Raw genomic sequence first — 11,267 nt, forward strand, 5'->3', positions numbered from 1 at the left:
CCGTGTCAAAATCTAGCATATCAACTTTAGGTTGTTACAGAACCTAAATTTAACTTAAAACAATTACCTAGGATTTAGTGTTATCTCAAGACCTTGACTTCATATTTAATCAGACATTAGTTAACACAGGAGACTAAACCGAGTGTAACATTTAATTCATCTGGCTTTTGATTTTTCTTCGAAAGCGGTATTATGGAATAATTGAAGCTTTACACTTATATATTATTTTGTTGTTCTATAACTTGTATGAAACTATTACTTTATGCAAACCAATCATGTTTGGAGAGTTCATGTTTTACATAATACTGTACTATCAATCAAGTGCCTAAATGGGCAAGATATGTCTGGTATTGGTAATGTAGATCACCTGAAATGCCATGATTAGATTAAAACCTGGGTTATACATATAGTACTTATCTTGTTTGATACTGTGATTGACATGCATGTCTTTATGGAAAATTGTTTCTTGTCACCTAGTTGTTATCCAATAGGAGAGACTGTGCATGAAGACGACTCATGTTAAAAATATGATTTATAAGCGTGCTTTGGCTATGCTCTCGATATCGACATCCCGATATGAGATTTTTTCCTTGGCTATTACTATTATAGCATCGATTAGGCGATGCACCCATCTTGATTAGACATGTTCTGGGTCACGGTTATTTTCATAGTTTTACAGAAGTCGTTCCACGGTAACTCTGTGGTTAGTGCACAATATTTCATGCACAGTCACTTAAAAATTTAATCGACAAACATGGGGTTTATAAAGGGGAATTAGACGGAGAATATAACATGTATATAAACGGGCATATGCGCATTCCTGATATCCTGAGTTATATATACATGGGCCAAAGAGCCAATTCCTGACTTGAAGTCATGTTTCCGGGACGGTTTACGGGGAACCGATTTATATACATGAAAATATTCTTCTCTAATTCAAATAACATGTAAAATAAGAATAATGTGCTTATATGCTTTGTGATAGATTTGGCATGCACGACATGTCCTGGATGAGGTTTTGGTGATGTATATTTGTATTGTTTGTTTATAGAATTTTGGGAGTTAATATTTAGCGATTTATAATTTGAGATATATGGTATATATGAGGGTTTCCTTGTTTGGATTATTCCCTCGACGTACTCATCTCGTGTTGTGAGTTTCTAAATCTTAACTCATTTTAGTATAGGGTATAAGATATGTGCTTGAGGTAGACCATGATTGTTATCTACAATTAGCAATTTCCCTAGTCATCTTTAATTGAGTTTTCATCGTATTTTAGTTTATAAGATAGGCATTTTCTTTTATCACTGAAAATTTAGAATTTATCTTTTCTTTATATCTACCACTTATACTTACACGCGCACAATTTTCTCATTTTACATGCTTGTTAGGGGTTTTCTGACTCCCCTGGGGTTTGCATGCCCCAGACTCGGGAACTGTTCTTTCTTCGCAGGACCAAGAGTATTTTAAGGATTAAGACTAGCGACAGTGATCAGCTTCAGTTATTTAGGCTTTCTTGTAATCACTTGTGGTACTTCAGATTAAGATGTATTTTTCTCTTTCCTACTTTGAGTAGTTGTGGACATGTAAGAAAACTTGTATTTTCAGAGATGTCTTTATCTATCTTTTGTCCTTGTTATCTTAGTTACATGTTCTATGTAGTACTTCTTTGGTAATATATATGTGTGCAGGATGATCTAGAGGCATGAATGTGACCGTATGGTTACATTGCCGGCCGAGTCACGTTCCAAATTATTGCATTTTGGAACCGGGGCGTGACACATTTTGATCACTGGTGAGAATATTTCATCAAAGTCAACGCCTTTTTCTGCTCGAATCCTTTCACAACCAGTCTTGCTTTGTAACGTGGTTGCGAGCGGCCTTCTTCACTTTTAATCCTGTACACCCACTTGTTCTTGAGAGCTTTCCTTCCCTGTGGTAATTTCACCAGGTTAAATGTGTGGTTTTCATGTAGAGATTTTATTTCTTCCTGCATGGCTTTTAACCACTCAATCTTGTGCTTGTCAATGATAGCTTCGCCATAGCTCTCCGGTTCTCCCCCGTCAGTGAGCATCACATACTCGTTAGGAGAATATCTACGACTTTGTTGTCGCTCTCTAGTGGATCTCCTTAGCTGTGCTTCTGGTTGGACTTGTTCAGGAACTTGCTCTGGTTCTGGACTGCGAGCTGGTGGAACATCATCAGTATCTGGTGTAGCTCCCTCATCAGAATTTGTTGGTGGAGAGACTGGTTCCAGATTCACTGGAATTTCATCTGATTGTGGCTTCGTCGGTTTTTCAAAATCCTCGAGCGTCTGATCTTCAAGAAACACCACGTTTCTGTTTCTGACAATCCTTTTGTTAATAGGATCCCAGAATCTGTAGCCGAACTCTTCATGAGAATATCCCCAAAAAGATACATTGCTTAGCTTTTCCATCCAGCTTGGACCTCTCGTCTTTTGGGATGTGAACAAATGCCCTACAGCCAAATACTTTCAAGTGTTTGTAAGAAACATCTTTCCCGGTCCAGACTTTTTCTGGTACGTCATAGTTCAGTAGAACTGATGGAGAAAGGTTGATTAAATCGACTGTTGTCCTCATTGCCTCCCCCCAAAAGGAGTTTGGTAATTTTTCATTTGAGAGCATACATCTGATTCTTTCACAAATGGTCCTGTTCATCCTTTCTACTACATCGTTGTGTTGAGGTGTCTTTGGTACCGATTTTTCCAACCTGATGCCGAAACTTCTGCAGTACTTCTCGAATGGTCCGCAATACTCGCCATCATTGTCTGCACGTACACACTTCAAACGTCTGTCAGTTTCTCTTTTAACTTTTACATGAAACTCCTTAAAGACTTCATGCACTTGATCTTTAGTTTTCAAAGCAAAGGCCCACACTTTTCTAGAGTGGTCATCAATAAATGTCACAAAATAAGGAGCACCTCCTAGTGACTTATGACTCATTGTGCAAATATCTGTGTGTATTAAATCTAGAATATTTGCTTTTCTAGATGGTGGGGAACTACGAAATGCAACTGTGTTGTTTTCCCATAATACAATCAACACAAGTACGCAAGGGTGTACCTTTCATTCCTGGCAAGAGCTCCTTCTTAGAAAGAATTCTGAGACCCTTTTCACTCATGTGGCTGAGCCGTTTATGCCATAACTCGGTGGGAACTTCTTTCCGGGTGGTATTTACTTCTCCTCTACATAGCCTGGCTTTTGTGAGGTAAAGTGTTGTATCTTTCTTGCCTTTGGCTACTACCAGGTTGTCTTTGGTAAGCTTCTATTTTCCTTCACCAAAATAATTACTATAGCCATCGTCATCAAGCATTCCGATGGAGATCAACTTGAGGCGGATATCAGGAACGTGCCTCACTTCTTTCAAAAATAACCTGCATCCAAGGTTAGTTTCTAAATAAACCTTACCGATGCCGATAATTTTGGATGCATTATCATTTCCCATCCTCACTTGTCCGAAATCACCTTGAGTGTAGGTTGAGAAGAAATCCTGTCATGAGGTGACATGGTAGGAAGCACCTGAGTCAACTACCTATATGGAATCTTGACATGCAAGATTGACATAATCAGCATCTCGAACAATGACAACTTTTTCGGTAACAGTTGCAGTGTCATTTGTTCGGGTTTCTGACTCTTGATTTCTGGATTTTTCCGTCTTTAATTTTCGACATTCTCGAATGAAGTATCCTAGCTTGTCGCAATGATGACACTTCTTGTCATGCCTCGATCTAGACTTCGACCGTCCTCTTTGTTGATTTTGGTTACGGGGATTTTTGCTTCTTCCTCTCTATTCTTGCTTGCCTTGTCTTTCTATAACAAGTGCTTCATTTTCAGGAGCATATCCTTCATCTTTTCGTCGAGACTCTTCGTTCAGCATCCTGTCTTTTACCATGTCCATGGTAAGCTTTCCGTCAGGAGCAGAGTTACTAACTGACACAACTAGAGTGTCCCAGCTTTTTGGTAGAGAACTCAGCATCAACAGTGCTTGTAACTCGTCGTCTACGGTCATCTTCATAGAGTTGAGCTGATCTACGATGCCTTGGAACTCACTCATGTGTTCTGATACGCTGCTCCCGTCTTTATACTTCAAATTGACTAATCGTCGCATCAGATTAGCTTTATTCTGTGCGGTTGTCCTTGCATACATTTTCTCTAATTTTTGCCAAAGAACGTGAGCATCATGTTCATTAGCAAAATTTTGGAAAATGCTCTTGTCGATCCATTGTCTGATTTGAGCAGCACACTTTCGATTTAGCACGACCCAGTCAGCATCTGATGTGGTCTCCGAGGTGCTAGTTGTTTTGTCACCTGTTGTAGTCACTGCTTTCTCCTTTGGCATTACAATTGGCTTTCACAGATCTTTAATGTACAAAAGATCCTCTATCTTCAGCTTCCAAATTGCATAATTAAATGCAGTCAGCTTGACCATATTACCGGTGTTGGTGTTCTCCTCCATTTGACTGGCTAGTCAACGAGTTTCGCCAAGCTTGAAATTTTTCGGGTCAATGAATAGCACCCATGAACAGTAACATGAACAATGTTCCAAAGTGAACAATGTTCCGGTGATGAATAGTGCTCCGGTGATGAATAGTGACGTATGTATGAATAGTCACTGTATATACGTATATACCAGTGTGGTATATGATCTCCTTTTCTTGCCTCCTGAGCCGACCTGGCTCTGATACCACTTTGTTGAGAAAGATTGACAAATCTCAGGATAATTTCCCCAACTAAATGAGACAAAAATAACACCAAAGATTTTTAGCGTGAAAAACTCTCCAAAAAGAGGTAAAAATCACGGGACCCGTAGGCCACTTAAAAACTTCCACTATAATAATAATGGGGTTACACACTTCACTCTTAGGTGGATCTCTCACAAAATTGGCTAACAACACAACTTCAATTTGTGGATAGAACTTCACAAATTGGCTCTCTATTTTTCTCTCTCAGATAAACTCTCTGTTTCTGAGGCTCTCACTTTGTTGTTTCTTGTTTTTCGGATGATTGAAAAATGAACGAAGCGTCTTCTATTTATAGAAGAAACCGGCCTCCTCTCTCCTCTGATTGAAAAATGAACGAAGCGTCTTCTATTTATAGAAGAAACCGGCCTCCTCTCTCCTCGAAATTCGCCATGAATTTCGTTCAACATCTTTCAATTTGTCAAAAGTGCGTGGGTCCCTTTGCTGACCTTCTTTGTTTTCCTGTCGCCCTTCTACTTACTTGCCGACCCACGTGTTTAACAAAGAGAAAGAAACGAGACGAGCCGCAACTTTTGACAGAGCAAAAATGCCCACCCAATCTTTCGTTCTTTGATTGCTGTCTCATGTGATCTCCACCCTTTTTTTTCTTGCTGGCCCACGTGAACACATGAGGTGGACCAACACACATGTGGGTGTATTAAGTACCATGAAGATATCTTTTCTAATTCATATGTTATATTGGGCAATTGTCTAGGAGTCAGAAACCAAATCTGTTTCCTCTCTGCATAAGATATACTAGATTTTGGTCATGTTTGTTTAGGATAATGAAATGGTTAATCTAACATGCAGGATTTATTTATGGGGAGATTCACTGAGCATGTTGCTTTATATCAGCGTACTTCCTACGCAGAGCTGACAGCAAGCTTGTGGCTTTCTTTGCGCCTCCAGGTACTATTCATGCTTCATATAGTAACCTGACAGATTCATGTAGTGGCACCTACCCATTTACACAGGAAATCCATTTCTTTAGTTTCAATGTTACTTGTATTGGATAGATTAACAGTAAAACATCACCTTGTCAACTCTTATTAGCCAAAGGAGTTTTTTCAGGTTCTATTGTTTGTGTAATGACCAGCTATTTGTTTTAGTTATTGGCAGCTTCTGTTGTTTCATTCATTGCCTTGATGGCTGTCATTGGTTGCCGAAGTGATCTCCCATTTAGCTTGGGTACACCTGGATTGGTAAGCAGTCTAATGAAGCATCCTTGTAACCTAAACTGGGTTTTGCTTTGGACTACAGAATTGAAAATAAATTGATGATTAAAAAATTGATCTCTAATCATAACCTGTATAACATCAAGAGATGATTTGTCCAATTGTAGATTGGCTTAGGCCTGTCCTATGCAGCACCGGTGGTTTCTTCACTGAGCAATTTTCTGACTAGTTTCACAGAGACAGAGAAGGAAATGGTTTCTATTGAGAGAGTGCTTCAGGTACAGCGATTATATTTCCATTATGCATTCATGTACTTTCATCATCGATCAGCAACTTGACTGCTTTCTGCAGTACATGGACATCCCGCAAGAAGGATTTCAAGGCAGCCAAACTGCACATCCAAATTGGCCTTTTCAAGGGCATATTGAATTTGTACATGTTACACTTAAATACAAACCATCATTGCCAGCAGCTTTAAATGATGTGTCATTTAACATCTCTGCAGGCATGCAGGTTAGTGCTCTGTGAAGCCTATTCATCTTAATTGCATTGTGTATGTTGAATTTTTTTTCCTTATTGCATGATATAATATGCCTTTTCACTGCTATGTTCCGACTAGTTCATAGATGTTTTCTTCATCTGATAGCCAGTTAAATGGTATAGATTGGAATTGTCGGAAGGACAGGTGCTGGAAAATCCAGTGTGATGAATGCCCTTTTCCGGCTTACTCCCATTTGTAATGGTCGTATATTAGTAGATGGTGTTGATGTGGCTGATATTGCAGTCACAGATCTTCGTGGACGTATGGCAGTGGTTCCTCAAAGTCCGTTCCTGTCTGAAGGGTCCTTAAGGTATTATAGATAAATAGTTATGTCAAACTGTGTATCTAGCTGGTCCTCATTCCATGTTGGGCCTACAATTCTATTACCTACTGCAAATTTTCGATATGCAACTCAACTGGGATGTATCCAAAGTGTGTTTTCTTTCGTTACAGGATGGTATACTAGATGAGCATTATGTGAGATGGACTGACAGTATTAACACATATTGAGTTGTATGAAATTTAAGTTCAAAAAGGCTCTTTCTTGGAGTGTAATTCCATTTTTTTTTCCCAAATGGCAACAATATGTTCCACGTTGTGGATTTCTATGAATTGAATCTTCAAACTAAATGCTGCTATCTATCTTTTGCATATTACAGAGACAACCTAGATCCACTTGGTAAGACGAGTGATATAAAAATTTGGGAGACTCTTGAGAAGTGTCATATCAAAGAAGAGGTAGAATTGGCCGGAGGACTTGACATTCATGTGAAAGATTCTGGGATCTCATTTTCAGTTGGCCAGCAGCAGCTTATATGCCTTGCTCGTGCACTCATCAAATCTTCCAAGGTAGTTTCTTTTAGTGAATTTAATACGGTAATTCCTTAGATCTTCTTAGAAACACATAAAAATAGGGTATTCATCCATGCATGCCACTGCTTACGTGTATCCATTGAGATGTCCTAAAAATATTCTTTTTATTTCACCACTTATACAATCAATCAACATTAAATAGACTATACTTTCATTTTTTCATTACTAGGACTAGGATAACATGTCTTATTAGTTTTATCTTTCAGACAAGGACTTTTTATCTTTACCTTTAATTTTTACATGAGTGATTGGATTTAAGGTTTATATTTATCTTACTTTTTTATTTGAATTGAAATCAATTAGAACTTTGAGGATGACTTGATGCTTATTTTAACCTTTTAGTTAGTAGTTATCTTCATCTTTTCTTTAATGTATTTAATTTACATTTAATGTCTTCATTTTTCTCTCTTATTTCTACCCTTCAGGTAAAAATAGGTAGATGCTTAGCTGATTTGATTAGTGTTTACCATTTTCAGTTGGAGTTTCTAAGGAAAAGGGGTTAGTGTAATTCTTTGAGGGTAGCCTTGGTTGATTAATACGTGAAGTTTTTCATTTGTGGTATTAATGAGGGCTGAGTTCCCTGATTTCCCCCCGCTATCCCTTTCTCCCATTCTATGCTTAATTTCATTCTCTGACTCTTTGACACTTGGCATTTGAGCGTTGAAGATCCAACAATCTGTACCTTCTCATCCTTCCTCTGTTCAAATCTTCTTCTGTCTCCTACCATGAATTCTTACTAAAGGACCCACCTATGTAGTTGTTACGTCACGTGTAATTTGCACAAAGTCCTATTGATTGGTTTTCACAGAGAATATGGATGAAAAATTCAATCCATGAATTGCTTCTCGTGTTTCTTGAGCAGAAGAACAATGTAAACATCCATGCAAAAGTTTTGAGTTTCGTAGTAGATGACATTGACACAAACTGGTTCAGGGTTAATTCTCATGTTCATTCGGGTACACGCGGTGTATGCATGATCAGTGATGTGTTTGCATGTATTTTGGGCTTTCTCATTCAGTGTGCATGTGTTTTCTGCGCATACAGATGTTATTTTAGCGCTGGTAATCCACTCATCCATTTCTGGCAAACAAATTCTGCTCTTTCTCACCATTTTATAGATTGCATGTTGTTGAATGCACGATCTTTTTTTCCCTTTGCCATATTTGTTACAGTTATAAAATCTTATGATACATGGGTTCACTGTATACTATTACAAATAGCTAGCAGAAATAAATTTTTACCGGTGTTTCTAGTCCTCTTACTTGGCTTTATCCTTGTATGATATTGAAAATGTCCGTAACTTTACTGAATATGATGCATGCAGATACTTTGTTTGGATGAATGCACAGCAAATATTGACACTCAGACTGCATCAGTACTACAAAATACTATTTCTAATGAATGCAAAGGCATGACAGTCCTCACAATAGCTCATCGTATATCTGTAGTGTTGGACATGGACAACATTCTAGTTCTTGACCATGGTGTACTGGTAAGTGCTCCAAGTTTTCAGTTTAAGTGCATACGTTGCAGTGAAATATTACATTTTTTCCAGCTTTTGTACTACAAACTTTCTATAGCTTGTTTTCTTCTTTAACAGTTCTTGTAGAAATTGTGATGTTTATCCCAGTTGTATGCATCATTGAAGCCTTTCCTAATCATAATTGTGTTACTTATGCAGCACATTTCTAATTTGGAAATCCTACTATGTAGGATTGATTATAAATTTATTACGAACTATCAAGACTATCCTACCCATCTATGAATTGGTTTCCTCCTGTTAAGCTTGACAGTACTCAAAAAAAATCAGATTAATGATCATGCCTTCTAATTATATCTAAAAAGACCTTAAACTTTTAAAATTCTGAAATGAAATGATTCTATGTAGTTTGTCATTGTTCCCATGAAAAATAATGAGATTGTGTACAATATTGATTCAATTATTGTTCCTTGCCGTCATCTCTGTGTGACAAATATGATATGTGATATAAGTTAGAATTATCAATAACAAACATATAAGACATATGTCTTTATTCTGCTATGATGCTGATATTGATTTCATGTCTTCATCTGTCTTCCATCATGAATCATATATAACATGGGATACCTTGATCCAACATCCTTCATTTAAAATCTTGTGTCTACATCCACTCGTTTGACCATAACAATGTTCCTATCTTCTGCACTCCTAACATACAATCTCATTGGTAAAATGTTAGCATGGTTGGTTTGTAGCAGATAATTTTTTGAATTAATAAGTTGGATAACTCCTGCATCACTTGGGAAAGAAATTCGTATGAATTGTGTGATTACTCATTGAACTCCCCCATAACAAGCAGACGCTCTCAGTAACTTTCCCAGGTCCTCTTGAGGAAAGACTCTTTCTTTCTGTTTTTTAAGATGACATCCCTCACTTTTTGCTTGCAGGTTGAGCAAGGAAACCCACATGTGCTTTTGAAAAACAATCACTCTAGATTTGCAGGATTAGCTCGAGCTTCAACAATGTGAGCTCTTTTTCACTTCAAAGCACATAATTGAGTTATCTTTCTAGTTGAGCTTAACCAGGATGATGAATCAGTGGAATCAAGGGTATGAGTACCATCATGAAAGACTGGTTGATTATCTGCAGAATGTTATCATAGTTTCTAACTTAGTTAGGGATGGATCTTGGAACAAAGACTTGCAGAGATGGGTGATCCTTCATTAAACCCTTCTTATTTGAATAATCTATGCACATTATGCTCTATGTACTTGCTGATTCTCCTGCACTTGAAGCTAAGCAAAATATGTGTAGTTGTTAGTACATACGATTCATGGTTTTATAATGGTTCTCAAATTTAAATGACAAATCTAGCTACGTACTTAATCCCCTGCCAGCAAATTCTAGGATCTTCATTAGTCTGTTTATTATGTTATGACAATTCATGTCCTTGGACGTTCTGTTTTTGCTGTTTTATCATATGCCTATTCCTGCCTTCCCTATTTCTTTTTCCTCCCTTTTTTTGGCTTTTTTTTTTTTGGTGGGGGGGTATATCGTTCAAACCAAAAGTAAAATCAACCTCACTTCCTTTTAACTCAAAACGCCACATACTCAAAACAGTAATATTCACAACCTTCAAACAAGCAGAACTTCCTTTGCTAGCTCTACAAACTGCACGTATATATTTCAGAAGCAAAGCAAAATTTGTAACCGAATGAAACTGCTTTTTCAGCAGCCTCTTTTGTGATTGGCATCATATACGAATAACATGCTGAGGAGAATGAGCTTGCGGGCGAAACAATCTGAAGTTTCATTCTCGCTTGCGAAATTCTGTAGATAGAAACAATATATAAGCATCTTTTGTAGCAACAACTATAGATTTCTTCCCTTCCACTTGCAACCAGCAGATAACCTGATATCAACCTCTTAATGGACTCCTTAATCTCATTTTTTGCCTGTTTTAGCATATGCCTTGTTAACTTAAGACTATTTTAGATGCTGCCATAACTTCTTTCTCTTCTGAAAGGTTACAAAAGAAATTTTTCAAAATTGGTGATCGAGAATTCATCTTTGCACGCTTCATTAGGTAATGGTTCAACACGGAAGATCACAGTGATTCGTGTGCGCGGTAGACATTGTGTCTCCTCGTACGAGTTTTAAAAGGGCTTTCTTATAGTTTAAGAATCTTTTTCCTCTCTTTGTAGGAATTCTGTGGGCTAGGTTTACAAGTTTCCTACCGAAAGAAGAAATAAATTATGACTTCAATCGAAGGGCTGTACTTTGGAATTTTTTTTTTTTCCATTCAAAAGAAAAGACATACCCATGAAAAAGAAATTAAAAATGACAAGCAATTAATAATATGTCTTGAGTTTTTCCCACATTGAATGCTTGAAAACTCACCCTAAGATCAAATCAAGCAAAGAATAAATAAAAAGGTGG

The 11,267-nt window shown here is 37.5% G+C and overlaps 1 protein-coding gene across 1 annotated transcript in view; it reads left to right on the forward strand.

Annotated features, from left to right (window-relative positions):
- LOC109843967 (ABC transporter C family member 13) overlaps positions 1–10,153 on the forward strand; it is an 82,469-nt gene extending 72,316 nt beyond the window's left edge. The window contains exons 29-36 of the mRNA XM_020412966.1: positions 5,570–5,668; positions 5,869–5,961; positions 6,102–6,212; positions 6,286–6,447; positions 6,598–6,785; positions 7,135–7,324; positions 8,673–8,840; positions 9,776–10,153. Coding sequence (XP_020268555.1) covers positions 5,570–5,668; positions 5,869–5,961; positions 6,102–6,212; positions 6,286–6,447; positions 6,598–6,785; positions 7,135–7,324; positions 8,673–8,840; positions 9,776–9,856 — 1,092 coding nt within the window. The 3' untranslated portion in view covers positions 9,857–10,153. The remainder of the gene's footprint in view (positions 1–5,569; positions 5,669–5,868; positions 5,962–6,101; positions 6,213–6,285; positions 6,448–6,597; positions 6,786–7,134; positions 7,325–8,672; positions 8,841–9,775) is intronic.

The sequence above is a fragment of the Asparagus officinalis genome, chromosome 5, assembly GCF_001876935.1.
Source record: "Asparagus officinalis chromosome 5, Aspof.V1, whole genome shotgun sequence".
Lineage (NCBI taxonomy): Eukaryota > Viridiplantae > Streptophyta > Magnoliopsida > Asparagales > Asparagaceae > Asparagus > Asparagus officinalis.